General features: G+C 34.3%; 1 protein-coding gene across 1 annotated transcript in view; it reads left to right on the top strand.

The window, feature by feature from the left end:
* The window catches only part of LOC118200853 (uncharacterized), a 151,950-nt gene that overhangs the window by 41,450 nt on the left and 87,541 nt on the right, over nt 1-22,959 (top strand). Inside the window, exon 4 of the mRNA XM_085824043.1 lies at nt 8,977-9,125. Within this exon, the coding sequence (XP_085680169.1) occupies nt 8,977-9,125 (149 nt within the window). The remainder of the gene's footprint in view (nt 1-8,976; nt 9,126-22,959) is intronic.

The raw sequence follows: 22,959 nt of genomic DNA, 5'->3' as shown, positions 1-22,959 counted from the left end.
AATCTGTAGTACCTCTCATTTCTCAAAATTACTCTAGGGCATATGCAGTTAAAGTTACATATAGGGACTGGATACGGCAGTGGCGTAGCGAGCATAACTGGCGCCCGGGGCAAGATACCTTTTTGGCGCCCCCCCTCCCAAAAAAACACTTACGGTAATATAATGTGTAGAATAAATTCGTAATAATAAAATAATACAAATAATAATAAAGTGCTGAATCTGCCATAAAATATTCAAATATATTCAGAATAGTCACTACCTAACTGCACTAGCATTGGATTCGGAAAACTAGCATTGGATTCTGAGTCGGCAGAAAAATATACGATATACATATAGAAAAATACGATGATCTAGAATTAGTTAAAAAGGTATTATTTATTTTACATATTTATATAATTGTTTTAAAAAAAGTACAAATTTTAAACAATAAAAAGTTTAATATATATTATGAATAAAATAGATATATTTATTAATAATAATTTAATATTATAATACATTAATATAATTAATTACTATGTATACATTTTTCTTGCCTTGGATGAAACAAATTTATGAATTACTTTATCAAAGTCTATCATTTCAAATTTTTCTCTTTCCACACATGGAATCGGTTTTTGGAAACTGGATATGTTTGAAAAATTCGGGACAAGGTCGTGTTATCGTTTTAAAATAAAAAGCGGGATTTATACGTGCATTTTGTTTTAAAAAAATAAAAATATATCCCTATTTTAGAGAAATAAAGTGGTCAGAAAGAACGTTTTGTATGCGGAGATATTTGGTTGATGTACTGCAAACATTTTATTACATATTTTATCAGACAAATCAAGAAAATAAGTAATTAATTATATTACAATAATTATTAATTTTAAATATATTTTCCAGAAATCGATCAAAATAAAAACTGAAATTTTCCTGAAAATCTTGTTTGGAGACCATTTGGCGCCCCACTGCCACAGGCGCCCGGGGCATCATACACCCCCTTGCTCGCTACGCCACTGGGATACGATTAAAGTTACACATAGGGATAAATTACAGTTATTCAATTACACTACCAAGTACCAATTACAGCTAAATAGGGACTGGACAAAATATCACCTAGTTTTACGACTTTTGGCAATATATCGCCAGTTTAGCGAGATAGCCGTTTACTCAATGTTAAATAGACTTCCCCTGAACTTTTATTTTTCCGGCAGAGCTTCGTCTCAAGTATTTCATGTTATAGTACACAAAAAGTACTATAATTTCACTAAAATTATTTACATATGTACAAAATTGGTAACAGTATGAAATACATCTTCGATTCTTTTCGAATATCCATACGTTTAATCCATTCATATACAATCTACGCATTTAATGCATTAATTATGTATATTTAATGCAGTGTTTTTTTTATAAGAAAGTCATAAATTTTGTTTTGTAGATTTTTTAATTGAATTAATGTAGATTTTTTAAGTTTAATTGAATAATAAATAAAATAGAATAATGAAAAATAAGTTATTTTTCAAATCTTTTTTATAAAGTAAAATAAAAGTTTTAAATAAAAGTTATTTTAATAAAATTCTTTATTATTTTTACTATTTCATTATTTTTTCAAAATAATATTTGTGTTTTTGAGGAATACTCGTCTTTTAAAGAATAGCCTTATCATGACCTTTTTTCGTACTTTGCTTAAATAGCATTACATAGAACGCCTAGATATTATATATTATGCATTGGTAAAGTACATAATAGTTCTTATATTTCATACTTTGTCTAGAAACGCCAGACATTCTGTAAAATCCCTAGGTATTCTATAGAATGCTGGCGTTTCATGCACTGCTGGTAACATATCAAGTAAGCTTTTTTTTAAAACTCATAAATAATTTATAAACTGAAAGGGGAAAAATAACTTATCATATGCAATAAAATCTCGTTAACAAGAATCTCAAGGGACCAAAAAGGTTAAGAGTTCGTGTTAAAATTATTGGAAACTCAAATTTTGTATCTAGAATAATTTTTCTTACGTATTAACCATTAACAGTATATAGTTACGTATTACTATAATATATTATGCGTGTTATCATAGAATTCACACAGGACTACGTTAATTACTATACTGAAAAAATGCACTCACATTATTTTTTGGGTGAAACATTCGTGTGCCTCGGTATTGCGCTGTCGCAGATAGGAACGAAAACGCCTAGTAACTTCACGGCGAACAGCACTCATGGCTTTCATAAAACTAGCGGTCAGTTCGGATGTTGCAGCAAAACGTTCTACAAAAAAGATTCTCAAAAATTATTAGACGTAGAACGTTGAAGATTTGTGTATGGAGTTGTTGTAATATGTACATGTGCACCTCCCTTTTTCGTTGCAATCGGCTGCACCAAACATATATATATACATATAACTACAAAACATTAAAAAAAAAAAAACAAATTATAATCATGCCTAGTATTTTCGCGCATTAAGCTGCTGAAAATTTATCAGTAAAGCTATAAAATAAGAAATTTAGAACCAATTTTTCACAAAGACCAAAAATTGAAATTCAAATAATCCAATAAATGCAATAAAGAATTTAATAAATGTTAAAACCAAAACTCTAAACAAGCAATATTTTCCTTTATAAACAAGCCATACTTTCCTTTACAAACAAGCAATGCTTTCCTTTATGAACAAGCCATACTTTCCTTTATAAACAAGCAATACTTTCCTTTATAAATCTTTGTGAAGAACTGGTTCTAAATTTCTTACTTTATATATGTATGACGTTACTGTCTGTCATCGGATAGTTCGTCACACGGAAACTTGACGTATGACCTAGAAGCCCTGCCCGCAAAATCCTGCAAATATTGGTCCAGGGTCGAAACGAAATACGAGCTGGTTAACCCGCTCGCATATCAAGTTACAACTTCAGCGTAGTCTGATTCAGACCCATAGAATGAAGAAGTCAGAGAAGACCAGTTGAAACACAGCGATATTAAGCCCATAATTGACTTAAAGGAAACTTCAAATCGAAATCTACCTAGCAGGACATTTCGATCTATAGTTCTAAGACGAAAAAAATTTGGCTCTTTAGAACTGAATCCATATTCATAACTGCGTCTTATACCGGAAGATCGAATAGCTGATATTTCCAAGATCCCGGATGTTTTTAAAAATGTGACATAGCAGTCCAACAGGAGGCCGCGTCGGAATATTAAAAAGACTTTGCATAGACTTCGAAAGCGCTTCTACTGCAGTAACGAAAGGGCTGACTTGCAAAAGGGGTGTCAGTCATGCAACGCTTGTGCGGGTCAGAAAGGACTGAAGAAACGCAGCCTGCAACGTTATAATGTAGGAGCGCCTTTTGAACGCATCACTTTTGATATCTTGGGACCTCTGCCACGAGCAGCTGATGGCAATAAGTACATCATCGTTGTCATAGATTACTTCCCAAATTGGCTGAAGTGTATCCTATCCTTGATCAAGATGCTGTCTAGGTAGCAGAGGTAATGATACAGCATTGGATTTCCAAGTATGGAGTGCCTCTTCAATTAAATTCCGATCAAAGAAAAAGTTTTAGCTCGACTGCAATCAAAGAAGTCTGCAAACTATGCCGCGCAAACAAAACCCAAACAACACCTTTACATCCGCAGTCATACGGCACTGTTGAGAGATTTAATCAAACCATCTTTAGTATTGTTACGAATTTGGTATTTAAAAAGCTAATGTTAGTTCAATTATAAATTAAATGGTTTTATTTCCCGCGCAGTGCAGCGCGTGACGAATATTAAAAGAAGAAAGCTAAGCCGGAAAATTAAAAATACAAGAGCACGTGCATTTAACATTAAATAAATAAATATGTCTTTTTGATTTCGAGAAAGTACCAGAAAATTCTCGCACGTGTTTTTAAAATGTTATAAAAGTTATAAATGTTATATAAATGTTATAAAAGGAGGAAAACATCTCAGTTCGTAGCAGTTGCGTAGTTTGTTGTTGTTTAGAAAACTGCTGTTGTTGATTGTAGCGAATTCGCGAATTAGCGTTCTTTAGCTGTTTTGAATTACGTTCTATTGGACATTTGAGTAGTTAAAAGATAACTACTGTGAGATATTGTAATACTGCATGATAATTTGAGAAAATTTAAGCATTTTGTTGTGATAATAATAAATTTTTGTTCATTTTTCATCGGACTTGTGCATTCATTTCATAACGAACCCGTACGCACGCAACAATTTCGGTGTCAGAAGTGGGATTTGAATGCCAATAACAAGAGCGATGGAAGAGCAATTAAGGCAGTTGATCTCAGCCTTTGTCTCGTTGAAAGAAGATATGAAATCGAATCAGGAAAAGATTGAAGCGGGACAGGAATATGTTAAAGACGAGATGAAATCTCTTAGAGACGAGATGAAAGCAGGTCAAGAGGAAATGAAAAGAGAAATTACTTGCGTAATAGAAAACAAATTTGAGGCTATGGAAGGTAGAATAGACTCGGTCGAAAGTAAGGTTGGAGAAACTGAAGAAAGAGTCTCCTCCGTCAAAGAACAAATAGAAGGGAGAGTTTCTGCTGTGGAGGAACGAACTGAAGGAAGAGTTTGTGCCGTCCAACACCAAATCGAACAACAAATTGATCAGAGAGTTTCTGCAGTTGCCAAAGAAATGGAAACTTTAAAGAAATTCGTAGCGACGGCAGGGAGCAAGAGTGATGATTTTAAATTCTTACCGATGCCTGCTCGTCCATCTCTGAAGCTATCCACATATGATGGGAAGACATCCTGGGAAGTGTATAAGACCCAGTTTTCTATCGTTGCGGATGCGAATGGATGGGATTCCCAAACGAAGGCCTGTCATCTCGCCGCTTCGGTGAGAGCAGACGCAGCGGATATCCTGCAGACGCTTCCCGAAAACCAAAGACTTGACTTCGAAGCTCTATCCGGCGCTTTGGAGCTGCGCTTTATCGAGAAATGTTTAAAAGACTATAGCAGGCTTCAATTAAAATCCCGTCAACAGAAGCCCACCGAATCACTCCAGGAACTCGCCACGGATTTTGAAAGGCTGTCCCATCTCGCCTTTCCGGAATGCCCGACAGAAACAAGGGAAATCCTGTCCTTACAATACTTTATCGATGGCATCCGGGATTCTGAAATACAGAAAGCTATACGAATGGCGGATGTGAAGGATATAAAAAGTGGTCTGTTGTACGCCATGAAATTCGAGGCAAGCCAGCAAGCAACTCATAGGGACCGCTACCCAGTCAGAGCTATGCGAGTCCACGAGCCAGTGGATCAACTGATGGCTCGTTTAGATGACTATCCAGACAAGTCGACGCTTTGATACGGAGTAGCAGTGAGAACAAAGTGGCTGTAAGGTGTTGCAGATCTGATTCTGAAGGTCACCTACGACGGCATTGCAGAACACCCCAGGGCACGGATAATAAAATGGATGATTTGACAAGACCAGTGAATGCCTTGAGACGGAATATTGGTGAGAAGAAACCAACCCTAAAGTGCTGGAACTGCGTTGTTGAAGGCGACATACGAAGGAACTACAGAACACCCCAAAGCACGGAAAGTAAGAGAGGCGGGTTAAATAGACAATTAAATGTCATGGGACAGAAAAGGATTGACAAGAAACCAAAGTGCTGGAACTGTGGAACTGAAGGCCACGTACGAAAGAATTGCAGAACACCCCAAATTGAGACCATTTCTCAGCAACAACGCAGGAAACAAATTAATGACCACATCAAGGAACGGAGGTTGCCAGATAATGTAAAACCTTGTTTTAAAGCACTCAAGATTTCTAGAGTGAGTGGCGACAGTAACGGACTGTCCATCAATGGAAATATCGATGGAGTTCCTTGCAATATGATCATTGACACAGGAGCTAATATTACCATCATTAGGAAAGATGTAGCTGAACAGTTTAAAGGTAAACTTATTTGGACGCCATCCTCTGTTACCCTTCAGACTGCGTCTGGTGATAAGATCGACATAGCTGGGAAGTTAAACGTGAACATCACGTTTGGATGTGCCACCTACCATCACACGGCTTATGTGGCGGATATTACAGATCCATGCATACTCGGATTGGACTTAAGGAAATACTACTTAAGGAAATACTTTTCCTTAGACTTCAAAAACAACAAACTGCTTTCAGCATCTGATGACATGACTATCCATCCTCAGAAGGGATCCTCATTTGGAAATGCCGACGCCTTGTCTGAAAAATCCAGCTCGGAAAGCTGCCGAAATCATACTAGGGTCGGAGAGAAACATCAGACTACCGGTTATTTTCCATCCTAGATGCTCTTCGGTCGAGACCTTCGTCAGCAGCCTTGTGACCGCCTGTTTGGTCGCCGTACGGATGCGCCTTCATCGCCTGAGGAATACATCCAAGATGTCCAGGCCCGTTTTGAAGTGATGCACTGTTCCGCACGAAAGCGAGTGAACTTGGCGACGGAAAAAGTGAAGACCAGATACAACACAAGAGCTACTGAACATAGATTCGACAAAGGAGACAAGGTGTGGTTGTGGAACTCGATTCGACGAAAAAGAGTCAGGCCTGAATTACAGTCACCTTGGGATGCTCACCACACTGTCCTAAACAATCTAAATGACATCGTGGTTCGGATTCATAAGTCTTCGAAATCTAAACCTAAAGTCATTCATTACAACAGGTTAGCTCATTACTATGGCCATAGTACGTAATGTAAATAATTGTAAATAGTATAAGATCATGGTCCTTTTTGTTTTTAAATGTGTATTTGATTTGATTTGTATTTAGTATTTGATTTGTATTTAGTATTTGATTTGCATTTAGTATTTGATTTGTATTTGATAGCATTTGATTTGTTTTATTTATCGCATTTATTGTTCATGTTGTTTATTATTGTAATGTAATGCTTATTAATGCATTTATGCCACAGTTGTAAGTTTAGCTTCCTGTCCAGGGATTGTACTGCCCGGGACGTGCAGTCCTTGGGAAGGGGGGCAGTGTTACGAATTTGGTATTTAAAAAGCTAATGTTAGTTCAATTATAAATTAAATGGTTTTATTTCCCGCGCAGTGCAGCGCGTGACGAATATTAAAAGAAGAAAGCTAAGCTGGAAAATTAAAAATTAAAGAGCACGTGCATTTAACATTAAATAAATAAATAGGTTTTTTTTATTTCGAGAAAGTACCAGAAAATTCTAGCACGTGATTTTAAAATGTTATAAAAGGAGGAAAACATCTCAGTTCGTAGTAGTTGCTTAGTTTGTTGTTGTTTAGAAAACTGCTCTTGTTGATTGCAGCGAATTCGCGGATTAGCGTTCTTTAGCTGTTTTGAATTACGTTCTATTGGACATTTGAGTAGTTAAAAGATAACCACTGTGAGATATTGTAATACTGCATGATAATTTGAGAAAATTTAAGCATTTTTGTTGTGATAATAATAAATTTTTGTTCATTTTTCATCGGACTTGTGCATTCATTTCATAACGAACCCGTACGCACGCAACAATATCCTCTTGCAGGTTGGTTCCTCTCGTGGACTGGGATCAGAAGTTTTCTCTGTTATTACTGGCTTATCGCAGTGCTGTTCACGAGACTGCCGACTACTCCCATACCAGATGCTCTTCTGTCGCGACCTTCGTCTGCCTTGCGATCTCTTGTTTGGTTGCCCTCCTGATGCGCCTTCATTGCCTGAGGGGTAGATCCAAGATCTCCAGGCACAGTTTAAAGTGATGCACAAGTTTTCGAGAGAGCGAGTCAGTTTGGCGACGGAGAAGATGACGACCTGGTACGACACAAAAGCTAAAGGACATCGATTCAACGAATGTGACAAGATATGGTACGGAATCCGATTCGGCGGAAAAGACTTTCTCCTAAAATACAGTCTTCCTGGGATGGTCCTTTCAGAGTCCTAAACATGTTGAACGATGTCGTTGGATTCATATCATCAAATTCTAAGTCGTTCATTACGGCAGGCTAGCCTTTTACTACAACCATAGTACGGAGTCTTCATAGTTTAAGTACTAGAAATTGTACACTAAGACCGTGGTGCTATGTATATATAAATTTGTAAATTTTAGCATTTAATTATTGGTATAGTTTTTGATTTTTTGTATGTTACTTAGAGAAATTATTAATTTAGTATCGCATTAAATTTCTTGAGTTATAAACATGGCTTCCTGTCCAGGGATTGCATTTCTTCGAACGTATAGTCCTTGGGAAGGGGCCAGTGTTACGAAATTTGTATGTGGTAACATGAAAAGTCTGAAGAGAGAAGCTCTGTCCAAAAAAACGGTTACAGGTATTTAACATTGAGGTAAATGGCTATCTCGCTAATGTCGCGAGATATCGCCAAAGTGGCGATGGTTTTGGCGATTAATTTTTGTCGCTATATTTTGCGAGAAAGTGCGAAACGTCGACAAACTTGGCAACCGTTCGGAGGTCATTTTGGTTCGGTCCCTGTATAAACGTAATTAGCACTGCAATTTGATAACTGGAATTTATCGCTATATGTAACTGTAACTGTATTCAAACCTTATATGTAACTTTAACTGTATATTTCTTCCAGTAATTTTGAGAAGTACTAGAGATTTCTCGATGGCCGGGGGAAAACTTTATAAGCCCGAGAGAGGATCAGATTTCAGTTTTTAGTTCAAAGTTGACTTTGGAGTATTGTGAGATCTCCGTGCTAGCTTCGCTGTTTAGATTGCGTTGTGTTTACGTTTAACGTTCTTAGTAGTTTAAAGTGGTAATTACTGATTGTGCTCCGTCAGACTAAGAAGTACGAGTATTTTTATGAAAATTCAATGAACTATAACATTTTTATTTTGGTAAAATAAATTTTATCAAGCTATCATCTCTTCTGTATGCCTTTAGTTCATTACGAACCCGTACGCATGCAATAATACTAATGCTTTTTATTTAGTTAAATTATAACAGATGACTTTTTTATTTAACTAGACGCTAACTAGAAAAACTGAATCCTTTCTGATTTTCATTCTTTCTTATTTATTTATTGTTTCAGCTGGAATAATATAATGACAATTGGCCCAAATTTGTTTCCACTTCTGCCTGCGTTGAAAAAATTTAATGCTGGTTATAATACCATAGTTGATCTCAAAGAAAAGGATTGGAAGGAGGTTCCATGGCTTCTTAGAGAGATTGACCTCAGAGGTAAGTTAAATTCAGTAGCAAATTTTGGAAGATATGGAGTATATAATTAAGAATAAATTCGCATAGATATTCATAAATTAGACTATTTGAAAAATTCTGTGTCACTAGAAAATTTCAAATTATTTTCACATATGTACTCAGTTGCAAATGGCAGTGATCTGACAGGGATGAGTAACTTGCATAAATGTTTCGGCACCGTAATGCAAGTTCACCATCGTTCCCCAAGGCATAAGCGTGCCCTACACTGGTATGAAGTTTCGGTTTTTTACCATGGGAGAATGTAACTTTGATCAAAGTGCTGAGATGTCCATGCGAAGATCTAAGTTAAGGGTTCCAAACTGGATCAGAGTTGATCCCCTGAGTTGGGGGTCGGCAGCTGAATATTCGTGGACAATTAATCGCTACAATAAAGATTCTGTTGATTACAAGAAGAAAGAGGCCGTATGAAGTCATTACGAAATAGAACAATAGAACTACTTAAGAACAAAACAAGGGACCGCGCCTTTGATGCACCGCTGCCATCTTATATTTTTCTGGAAAGTAATGCAAGGCGTATGGGCGTATTTGAATGAAGTCATATTCGAATTTTAATTTTTTATGGCAACGAACTCTTGAATCACGCGTTTAGGATGATATTCATTTTTCTTTAGAATTTTTAATTATTTAATTTGTCATTATTTTTAATTAATTCTATTAAGTTAATAAAGTAATTTTAATGTATAAATTTTATGTAATTGCACGTGTTTTAAAAGCAGCCCCACAGTTAGAATTCCAACCCATAACCTCTAGCATTGGAGCCACGGTTCCACAAAGCCCGGTTCGTCCCTTGAATCCTGTTATTTTAAGTTTTCACTAGCGAAAACCCCTGGACCTTATAAGAATAATAGGTAATAATCTCTTATAAGGTCCATGCGAAAACCACTATGATGTCAAGGATCAAGGATCAAGGAAGTTCGTGTTACGGAGTTCTTAGGCATAAACGCCTTTACCTCCACATCATCTGAAGAATAAAATGTCACTATGAGAATTGCGACCAATCAGATTCTCGCTAACAATACCTTTCCTATTTTTACCAATCGGCGTCTTTGTTTCTTGAAGTGGACATACATTTATTTTGCCTTTCTAAATCATTAAATTTATTCTTTGCTGTTTTTAACGTAATGTTGGCACATTAAAAATTTCTCTTTTTTATTTTACAAGTATATATATATATATATATTTTCTCATCCCTACTAAATTAGATTTAGTAATTTTTTATCCCAAGTTTATAATTTTTGCAAGCGTAAGTCTTACTCTTAATTTTCGCAAATTAGAGTTTCCACGTTTTTATCTCTACAAAAGTAAATTTATTTCTTATAATTTCTTGTAATTTTTTTTTGTTTTACAAAAGTTCTTTCTGCAAATTTTTTCCGTTTAACTTAATTTTTTTTTTACTTTTACTTTCATTAATGTTACAAAAGTAATATTTATTTTAACAAGTGTAAATTTTGTTTTCGCTTTCCTATTTACACAAGCACAATTTTTGCTATTTTTACATTTATTAAATTATTATTATTAAATTTAAATTTTTTCACCTTTTTTTTTTTTTTTTTTTTTTTTTTTTTTTTTTTTTTTTTTAGTACAAAGGGGCTTTGTCCCTGAAGGACTATTGTTTTCGTTTTGCGATTTTGCGTCGGACTCATAAACGTCGGTTCACTTTTCAAACTGTTGCCACAAAATGTTAGAGTCCTGCATTATATTTGAAGAAATTAAATAATGAAAAATCTGCATAAATGATTGTCTATTTCTCGCATTGTGATAAAACAATGGTACATAGAGCCATCGAATTTTGAATGACGAAATCCTACTGCGAATATGGGCATCTGAAATCCCAAATTTGGAATTTGTTTTATTATAGATTTTATATTTTGTAAAACTTTAACGAATTTTTGATTTACGAACTCAATGCTTTAAAAGCGAGAAATGGCAACGTTATATAGAAAAAAAATACTTTTATCTCCAGCTTGCGAGACTGTGTATATCGGAAATTCTAAAGATATGCTTAATTTAACATTATTTTGCGATATTGCTCTTGAACTGAATTTTATGGTTTAAGTGCAAAGAACATGATATTTAATAAATAAAGGTAACACTCAAAACGTTAAAAAAACGCCCCTTTGGACGTAATTTAAAATCTGAAACATTTCAGATTTTTTTTTTTTTTTTTTTTAACAAATGTAAATTTTTGTATGCTTTAATTTTCTATCTTATTATATTTTTGTTTTACGTTTAACTTTTTCTCCCTTGTTTTAAATACTTATTGATGTTACATTGCCATTTCTCCGAAAATAAACTTTCATATATTTCTCTGTCTACGGAATTTAAACTAGAATTCACATGCAGATAATTTCTTTCTGGAGGCCTTCATAAATATTATTTTTTGTAACTTTAAAGCATTCTACACAGTTTATTTGGAATATTACATTTCCCACTTTTTGTGATACTAACACTTAATCGAGGATACTCCCAACTTTCTCTTCTAATGTATTGCGTTAACTTTTTGAAATACTATACAAAATATTCCGTATGTTCTTTTACACATCTTATTTTTATTCAGAGGTTTCACCAAACTATGTCGATGCGAAGCATTATGAATTCTCGTGTACAAATTTTACTTTTATTCAAAAGATTCACCAAACTATGTCTGGCAATTGTAAATTTTACACTTTTTACCTTCTATTTACACATCTCTTATTTTTAACTTGTAAAGCATATTCACGTTACATTTCTAATTCCTTTTTATCAAAAATAAATACAGACTTACACAAGTTTCTGTAATATCAGATATGCTGGCTTTGAACAAATCTTATATTGAGTAATAAATTTTCATGGCATAAAGTCTACTTAAACCAATACTTGGATATATCTAATGCGTTTATTTCGAATACATTTGGGAAAATATTGAATTTCTTATTATTTTATGCTACAGACATGTACGTGAATACACTCAGAACACTCTCTTTTATTAAAAAATTCATTTACATTGTAGGGTTTATATTTATTTTAACTAACATTTATTTTAAGTTTAAGCTATCTTTCCTGTCAAGCCTTTACTTTCCCCTGGAATTGCCAATGCCAGAGTATGTAAATTTTAGTAGAACGCGCAGAGTATTCAAATTTTAAGCAGAAGTAATTTGATTTAAATAGAAGGGAAACGAGTTTGTAAGTGTGTTTCTTGATTCACGAGCGTGAAGGTTGCTTGGTAGAAGTTTAAGAACCGCGCATTTCGGCCTGTATGCCTACTTCGGTAGTTAGTTGAATTCTTTCAACGTCTTAATCAGAAAGTTTGCTGAATCTCAGCTGTATCTTAGAACGCGGTTAAGATATTTACAATTATAGAGCCTCGTAGATTGTGACTTCGTTAGTTATGCATCCTGTTATTTATTTTTAGTTGTACTCTTCTATTTTTTGTTACACCGCCGGGTCGGCATAGTTTGTGAGCGTCAAGTGAACGCAAATGTAAGTTCTAAAGTGAAATAAAAAGGGATTAAACCCTTCTTACGAGTTTGTGTAACTTCCAGTTCACAGCAGTCACTACTACTGTTGCGGACAAGTTGGGGCCACGCAACATCACAACATTACTAACACAGATTCTGTTAATTCTTTAAAGCAATTTATAAAAATATCTACAAATTACAATTGAATTTTCTACATATCCTACCTTAAATCACCAAACATATGCTAAACCTTGATTTTTTTCTTCAGATGAAAGCATGACTCGGATTCTTAATATGATTTCACCATTTACCACACAGCCTCATAAGCTTAACTTATCACACTTTCTTGACAAAGTGCAGGAGATCAAATTATTTTTAACTACAGAGAAGAATATCCACATTGTAAAATATTATTTTAAATTTAAATTATAGCCAGATTTGTGAAGGAGAACTCAGAAAAAATTCTTTAATACATATGGAATTAATATTCGACTAGGAATTGAACGTTTGTTCGTTCCCCTTTCTCCCATCTCGAAATATTTTTCCCAACAGTATCATCATTATTTTTTATATCAAAACTTTTTAACATGCTAAAAGATACACATTTCAAATTGACGTAATTGTGTTTAATACTAGACTAATTATAGAAGAACATATTCAGGAAATGTCAAAGAACAAAATAATGACTCCCATAAATAGTGAGTACGCGAGTCCAGTCGTACTATGTAGGAAAAAGAACGAGTTTCCTCCTTCGGATAAAAGGGCTTGGAGGTTTGCTATCGATTACAGAAAACTGAATAGTATTACTAAATTCCCAGTTTACCCTTTGCCGGTTGTAGAGGAAATTATTAGAAAGATTAAATCTACTAGATACATAACTACTTTGGACTTAATGTCTGGCTACTATCAAATAGCTATGAGACCCGAAGACGTACATAAAACCGCGTTTATAACAAAATCGGGCACTTAGCATTTTTACGCATGCCCTTTGGGTTGTGTGGGGCCCCATCAACATTCCAGAGAGCTATGGACATTGCTCTAAAGCCTGTCCTAGGAAAATCGACTTTAATCTATCTAGATGATATAATTATAACGAGTAGTACGTTGGAACAACATATTAAAGATCTAGAAGAAGTTTTTAAATTATTAAAAGAGGCCGGTCTTACAATTAACGCCTCAAAATGAAAGTTCGCAACTAAAGAACTTAAATATCTGGGTTATAAAATTTTGCAAAAGGGTATAGAAACTCAAGATTCAAAAATAAAAGCAATCAAGAATTTCCCACCTCCCAACACCGCCAAGAAACATTCTTCTTTCCTTGGGTTATGTTCTTACTATCGATTATTCATAAAAGATTTCGCTAATATTGTTGAACCCCTGTTAGTAATTAAAAGAAAGAAAAGTAAATTCATGTGGACAGCGGAAGCAAATACCGCATTTGAAAGATTAAAAGAAGCGCTCATCAATGCCCCTGTTTTGAAATTCCCGGAGGGGGACGAAAACCTGGAAATTGCAGCAGATGCGTCGGACTATGCTGTGGGTGCGGTTCTTATGCAAAATAGCCATCCTTTGGCATTTTTAGTAAAACGTTGAATCACACACAAAGGAATTATACAGCTACAGAGAGAGAATCATTAGCCGTATTAATGGCTGTACACAAATTTCGAGTTTATTTCAGCAAAGCGCCAGTAACAGTCTTTTCGGATCATGCGGCTGTTGGTAGACTTTACTCGGGGAAAAACTTAACGCCCAGGTTAATAAGATGGGCTTTAAAACTCCAAGAATATAATCTCATAATCAAATATAAACCGGGTAAGGAAAACAATGTAGCTGACGCACTTTCTCGTATAAAACTGGACGATGAAAGCAATGAACTTAAATGCGCTGTGTTGACTTTAAAAATTTTAGATTCTAGAGATACAATTATTGCTGAATTGAAAGCTGATCCTGAATTTGGAAGTATCTATGCATATTTGAAAGACCCCCGAAAGCTTTGAGCACACAGATATCGATGCGATAAGAAATAGAGCAGAAAACTATGAAATAATAGATAATTTATTATTTTTATACGAAAACAACAAACGAAAATCTCGAGTACAAACCAGTCATCCCAGCCTCGCTTCGATTAAGCATTTTGAAGGAATTACACGACGCGAAAACAGCGGGTCATTTAGGGGTCAGAAAGACTTTAAAAAGGCTACACGAGGCGGTATATTTCCCGCAATTATACAAAATAGTAACTGCGTATGTCAAGTCCTGCAATCAATGTCAGTTAATAAATGATATTAATTACAGCCCGGCCGGGTACTTAAATAGCATTCGCGCTACATTTCCGAATGAAATTTTAGGCATAGATCATTTGGTCCTTTCCCCCAGAGTGAGTTAAATAAAAATCGTTTTCTTTTAGTAATTGTAGATCATTTTTCAAAATGGACAGAAATTGTTCCACTTAAACGCGCGTCAGCCAAAACAGTCGCAGATGCATTCTTACACAGATACATTTTAAAATACGGTGCACCGATAAAAGTCATTAGCGATAACGGTAAACAATTCATTAGTCAAATATTTGAAAACATATGCACTGGAATTGGCATACGCCATATCAAAATGGTTCCGTATAGACCACAGGCAAACATAGCAGAAAGAGTTAATAAAAACATTGTAAAAATAATTCGCAGTTACGTTAGCACACATCACAAGCGCTGGGATGGCTACATAAATGAGTTAGATTATGCTTTAAGAACGGCAAATCACGATACTACGGGAAAAACCCCAGCAGAATTATTTTTAGGCAGAAAGTTAATTACGCCTTTAGATAAATTATTCTTTGTGCAACAAAGAGAGCAGGAGTTTAAACAGAAAGATGTGCAAAAACTGATTGATCAGGCGCTTAAAAGCTCGGATACGGCAAGAAATAAGCAAAAAACATATTATGATAGAAAACGCCGTGAAGCAGATTTTAAAGTTGGGGATAAAGTATTGAAGCGGAAATTTTCTTTATCAAGTGCCCCAGACAATTTTACGGCAAAGCTAGCTCCAAAATTTGAAGGCCCCTATGTAATTCAGGAAATCAAAGGTGTCGTATTATATCTTAAGAACGAGAGAGGGGAGGTCTGTAAAGCAAGTCCCGACCAGGTGAAAAAATACTATAATCCAAATGATTTTGAAATCCTTAAAAGTTTCTTGCAGGACTCAAGTCTAAACGAAGTAGTAGAAGGTCCAGAGATAACAACAACTGTTCCACCACCCAAGAAGCAGAGAACTGAAGAGAAACCTAGCCCTTCTACAACCCATGCGACGGTACCGAAAAGAACAAACAAAATCTTTCAGACTCCAGCATTTAAGAAAAACAAGAAAGCAAAGCCGCCGCGTAAAGAAACCTTGGTAAAGAGGAAAACACCACTTACAACGTATCGTAGTAGAAATTATACATCAAGGAGAACGCTCCCAGGGCCAGAGAGTCAGGTGCAAACAAGGCCACCGTTCCCGAAAATAAAAAGACAGCAGGAGGAACGAAAAGACCAACACCAACACAAGAAATTCAAGCATGACTCCAGACCGGAGGACGCCAAGACCAGCCGTCCAGGGGAAAAACGGAAAAGACAGCAACCCGACGACTACTACACCAAGAGGCCAGCATGCAGAGGACGAAAAAGAAAAATTAACGTGGACGACACTCGGAGGTCATTAAGGAGAAGACTGACGTCCATGAAACCTATAACTTGGGAGCAGTTCTGCCAGAAAAGAATGACGGAGTTCCAATCATCGAAAACTCAAAGATAAGTTAAAATCTTCTATAATTTTTTTTTCTTTTCTTCCGAAATGTTATGCGTAAATACGAAGTTCTATGTTTTGACGGAAGTCAATGTGTCTCGGTTGAGACTTAGTTTTGTTTTACTTTATTTAGCTAAGGCAAAAGTATTATTTTCTTTAAGTATAAAATCTAAGAACAAGCAGTTTCTGTTGGTTGAAAGACTAATTCTGTTATGTTAAAGCCAAAATTTGGCCGAAGATAAAAATAACTTCGTATTCTTGTATTAAAGTAAGAACTTTAGTTTCAGTGCCGCCAGCTTGGCGAAGAATGAGTAAAGTAAAAATTTATTTTTCTCTTATTCATTTTATGGTAAATTATAAAAATCATATGTATTAGAATTTTGTAAATATACGTAAATACTTGAAAGTTATGTAAAAGTAGAATTCAGTCTAGAAGCATAAAATTTTAGATGCTAAAAGTAAATGCTCAAAAGCAATGAATTCAAATTTAAGTATTAAACTGTAGATAAAATCATGCTTTAGAGCGAAAGCCTGCATGTCTAAAGATGAATGAGGGGGAAGTTTGAATGAATGTGTTTTGTAGGGTTCTCCACCTACACTTGAATTTTAAGAATGTTAAAGTAGCTCATCGAGTTGTAGAATGTCGAGTAAGGTGTGTCTATTTGATCGTTGAATTCTAACAAATCATTGTGGTTAGGGGAAGTGTTGCAATACTAAAACATGAATATTCCCGTTTGACACCACACATGGTGGAGAGCCAGGGTAAAGTTAAATTCATGTTTGAATACTTGAATGAATGTGAATTAAGCAGTAACTAAGGAAAATAAATCGTTTAAAAACAAAAATTTATTCAGTGTCAAGAAAGTGTAAATTATAATGTATTTAGAAAGATACTGATACTTATTCCTTCCAGATGCTGGAAGGAAAAGAACAAGATTGATTACTGAAGTCCAGGAAAAGTTGCTGTAAGAAGAGAGATTGAAATAAGTATACACAGAAATTTATTATACCTTTTGTGACATAAGATTTTTTTATGTAAACGAGGCTCTTAAAATTTAGTTCAGAATTGTAGAACTTTTCAACAGGTCGTTTGTAGGACCTGCTTCCAAGTTTTCCAAATTCTGGCAGCGGCAAATGTAGGGTTTATATTTATTTTAACTAACATTTATTTTAAGTTTAAACAATCTTTCCTGTCAAGCCTTACTTTCCCCTGGAACTGCCAATGCCAGAGTATGTAAATTTTAGTAGAACGTGCAAGGATTCAAATTTATCAGCGGAAGTATTCTGAGTTAAATAGAAAGGAAACGAGTTCGAAGGTGTGCTTTCTTGCTTCACGAGTGTGGAAGTGGCTAGTTAGAAATTGAAGAACCACACGTTTCGGCCTGTGTGCTGCCTCGGAAAATTGTTAATCTTTCAACGTAATATTCAGAGTTTGCTGATTTATCAGCGGTATTGTAAAACGCGGTGAAGTTAGTTACGTTCAAAGAGCCTCGTAGTTAGTCACTTGTTATTATCTCTTTTCAGTTTCTTATTTTTATTTTACCGCCGGGTCGGCGTAGTTTGTGAGCGTCAAGAGCTCGCAATTGTAAATTCTAAAGTTGAATTAAAGGGGACTTACACCCTTCTCAAGACTCTGTCTAATTTCCAGTTTTCAGCAGTCACCACTTTGTTGCGTGCAGGTTGGAAGCGCGCAACTTTACAAGGCAAACGCAAAACAAATAAGTATGCCCAATAGGCTGTCGATAAACGGTGTTGGTATAAAAACGTAACATAATACTGTCAACAGAAAGAAGCCCATTTCTAAAAATGGCCCGAATTCGTTTTCAGCAGTAAAAATAACAAATTTAAGCAAATGTGATCCACACTAAAATTTTAGCACCATTAAATTTGATATCTCTAATGATTATGGTTTATTAGCATTGTTAAAAATGTATTCATTAACTTTGTTGTAAATCAAAAAAAGCCTAAAACAATTATTAGTAATTTGATTGTTACAAATGTTATTAAAAGGATTCTTTGAATATGTAGCAATGAAAGATGTTCTGATATATAACTCTGCTCATAATATAAAGGAAGTTTCTGTGTGTATTTCTTTCGTTCATGCTGCGCGTAAGCTAATAGACCCAGGGATACGAATTTCGTACATAGGTACATCTACACAAAAGCCAGTATACCTCGAACAGAGTTTTAAGCTCAACAATATGCTTCCATAAGAAACCATACTATCAGACGTCATTCTGACATCATATCAGGCGACGACATTTCATACCACCATCATAACAGACATTGTGAACATTGAAAACCGAGTGAATAGAACATATCGTTCCAATTCTCTACATTCCTCAATAACAAGATATAATAAGTTGAGACATCATGGCGTTTTCAGAACGCTTACCTTACTAAGGGATTCAGGGAATGGAATTAAGGTAGCTCGTGCGATGGTCATTTTCTCATCCAACAGATTATGACTAAAGAGCGGAAACGAGAAAGTGACTTATATTTCATCTTCGGTGAACCAATAGAGCTAAATTATGCGTCTGCTTAATGCTGTTGGCTGAACATCCTTCTAACACTTATACACATGCCTGAAAAAATTCATGAGACTTAGAATGGAAATCTTTATTATCTTCACTGCTTATTGGGTCACAATCACAGAGTTAAGGGAAGTGGGAGTTTAATTAAACTATTCTTTTGTCTTTTCTCTAAAATCAGTGCATTGTTTTCAGAATATTATATTCGATCTAAAGGTCTCACATCGCTTTTCCTCCTACTCAAATCTTTTGATTTTTATTTATGTATAAAATCATAAACACTTTCGTTCACCACTTACCTAACAAGAACGTATATTTAATTTAGGTACATGCAGCCAATAAAATATCTGATGTGGCCAACACACGACTTCTCTGTAAGGACTATTAATACACCTTCATTAATAACTGTAAAATATATAAAAATCTAAAACGTTTATTACAGTTAAAAACAATTTTTACAATTAAAATTTGAGTTTCTGCATCCAAACAAGCAAATCAGCCAACAGGCAGAGAGACCAAAATTTTGGTATACAATATTGAAAGTTAATGTTTAGTCTCCCTATGCAAACGGACATGAAAGTTGGCGCACCAAATGACTTAATTCACTAACTCTACTAACTCCTTGAAATGCAAATAAATGGCCTCGTTGCGCCTACCATCACTTTTACATTGCTCATAAATCGATAGCTATCCCATGCAATAAAGTTGAAAAATCCGTAACCGCAACATAAGAACAACATAATTCTAACCCTTTAAAAGGCAAAAATGCAAAATTTACTAATAGAAAAGAACACAAATACAGACCTGAACAAGCCGGTGTAACAGGACAGGAATATATATATACATATATTTATATATATATATATTTATACATGTTAAAGTGACCGATTGCCACGAAAAAACGAGGAGTACAACTATATGTTATAGCACTCCCATATACTAAAACATTCTACGTCTACTCATTCTCGAGTTAATCGAGATACGTATTTCTTGAAACGAAAATACTTGCAAATACCGAAAAATCTCTTTGCTGAATTCATTTTACAATCCGTTATTGGTAAAAAGAGCTCTATATTTATTCTGTCCAGATACTATGCCAAAAAAAAAAATCATTTCAATTGATTTATAGTGGGTTAAATTGGGTCACAACCACAGAGTTTTCTTGAAACCTGGTACCCTAAATTTTTTGCAATTACAGTTCTTACTTGTACAAGGAATTAGAAGGTGACAGTTTTGTATCTTCCATTCTACAGGGCTGAACGAAATTTAGCTTGCATTTTTCATACCGGAAAAGCGCGTATTTCGCAAACTTGTATAAGAGTTTTAACACAATATTAAAAATTATCCAAATTGAAATAAGAATTTATAATTGAACAAACTCGAAAAATAAAAATGCGAAAGGGAAAATATACAAATTGTAAACATATAACAATAAATCTCCTTTTAAAGATGTCGCTTACCTAAAGAAAATTTTCTGAGTTACATGAAATTCGAATTCAAATTACAAGAATTTGTTAACTAAATTGTTCTTTATTTAAAATCATTCTCTGGGATCTGGATATACTTATGGATTACGAGGAAATGGAAACCCTTAGGGCGGAGTATGAAGTCTCTTAGTTTTGCCTCAAATGCCAATATTTTATGATTCATGCAGTTTTTCAAGAATAAAGCTTTGAATATTATAATAAATCATAAATGAATAATAATAAACGAAAGTCTTTAATACAAATGAGATGACAAGACGAATGATTAAAATTTTATTCGAGAGCCAAAAGTGTTAATTTTACATTTAATTTTTAATAAAAGTCTAAACTTTATAACGGGTTCGAAATTTTTTTGAAATGGTAATAATAAATGAAATTGTAATAAAAACTATAATCAAAAATTTAGAAATAAGTAAATCAAATACAAAATTAAGATAATAATAGTAATAATATTAATAATAATAAAATTAATGTTAAGCAAAATAAAATATTAAGAAAAAAGAAATATAAAAAGTAACAATAAGAAAACACAAAAAACATAAAAGTAAATATTAATAAACAAATAAGAAAAAAAATTGCAATTAAAAGGGAATATGATATAAACATAGTAAAAAATGCAATAATTGCAAAAATATAATAAAAATAATTCTTAAGGTTTAATTAAGCAAAATGCACAGTTTAGTCATAATTAGGCCACTTCCTTGGCTCCCCAATTAGTCTCTTTTTTATTAAATAAATATAGGTTCTGCTTATGAGCTCAGTTATTCAGTCAGTCAAGGAGATCATCACATGACCAGTCCCTGGTCAGTCAGTGTCCAATTTTTTATTCAATCAATGTGATCGTCACTTATTTAGTCAAAGTCAGTCAATCTCCTATATTTATTCAGTCACTGGTCAATTAGTGTGATCGTCAGTTAGTCAGTCTCTCGTCAGTCAATGTACAATTTTTAGTCAGTGAATTAGATTGGTGTCATTTCGAACAAATTCATCAGGAACATAAATTGAAATTATGTAAACTTAGATTTTGATATGATGCTTTAAACTGTTATGTTTTTTTTTAATTTTTTTAAAGCGAAAATATTTAAGTAAAGCTTTTCTTAATTTTGAAATTGTGAAACGCTTGCTAGGATGTGATGAAGGATGTTGAGTATTCTCGTCATCAACGTAGATAACAGCGACGGTATCAACGACGATATCAATAAGGCGTTCTTGAAATTCTTGAATTGGTTTCACTTCTATTCTGTCTACTTGATCCATTTTGCTATTTATTTCTGGTTCATTATTTGTGTTGATGAGATTGCCGAAATTGATGTCCCCTTGTGCTCCAAGATCGGTATGCGATACAATGCATTCAGCATCCAATGATTTAATAGAGGCATTCAAACTGGGGTCTTCCTGGTTGAAGATGGTTATACTGCTATTCATGCCTGTTTGATTACCCGAGTTATCAGGTTTTGGGTTATCAAAATTCCTTTCTGCTTCTTCATGGAGGTAATTCAATTGATTTCCATCACTTATATGGTAAACTTCAGTGGGATTATTATTGAAATCTTTGGCAAAACGTTCGATGTGGTCAGTGTCACTATCAATATGCAAATTTAGAACATTATTATCAAAAGCTTCGTTAGAAACTTGGAGGAGATGGGTGTCATTGTCTATATCCAGATCAAAGGAATCGACATTATGTTCATGAATATCAGCACATGAATCAAAGAAATCTAAATTATGTATATTCTTTCCGGCACTATAGTTGTGTTCATTAAGGTTAATGGTATTTTCGTCGTTACTTTTTCGAGTTTTCTCTTCTCTTCGAGGAAACAAAATGAAGGCAAACGCAAAACAAATAAGTATGCCCAATAGGTTGTCGATAAACGGTGTTGGTATAAAAACGGAACATAATACTGTCAACAAAAAGCCCATATTAATTTGTAATTTTCTAAAAATGGCCAGAATTCGTTTTCAGCAGTAAAAATAACAAATTTAAGCAAATGTGATCCACACGTTAAAATGTTAGCACCACTAGATTTGATATCTCTAATGATTATGGTTTATTAGCATTGTTAAAAATGTATTCATTAACTTTGTTGTAATTCAACAAAAGCCTAAAACAATTATTAGTAACTTGATTGAAACAAATGTTATTAAAAGGATTCTTGTAATATGTAGCAATGAAAGATGTTCTGATATATAACTCTACTCATAATATAAAGGAAGTTTCTGTGTGTATTTCTTTCGTTCATGCTGCGTGTAAGCTAATAGACCCAGGGCTACGAAATTGGTACATAGGTACATCTACACAAAAGCCAGTATACCTCGAACAGAGTTTTAAGCTCAACAATATGCTTCCATATGAAACCATAATATCAGACGTCATTCAGAGTTTTAAGCATCCTTCTAACACATATACACATGTCTGAAAAAATTTATGAGACTTAGAATGGAAATCTTTATTATCTCCACTGCTTATTGGGTCACAATCACAGAGGTAAGGGAAGTGGGAGTTTAATTAAACTATTCTTTTGTCTTTTCTCTAAAATCAGTGCATTGTTTTCAGAATATTATATTCGAT

Source organism: Stegodyphus dumicola, chromosome 9 (genome assembly GCF_044657685.1).
Source record: "Stegodyphus dumicola isolate Sdum_Otavi_A_Nest chromosome 9, ASM4465768v1".
Lineage (NCBI taxonomy): Eukaryota > Metazoa > Arthropoda > Arachnida > Araneae > Eresidae > Stegodyphus > Stegodyphus dumicola.
Note: the sequence above shows the minus strand (reverse complement) of the source record. Positions and strands in the feature narration are given on the sequence as shown.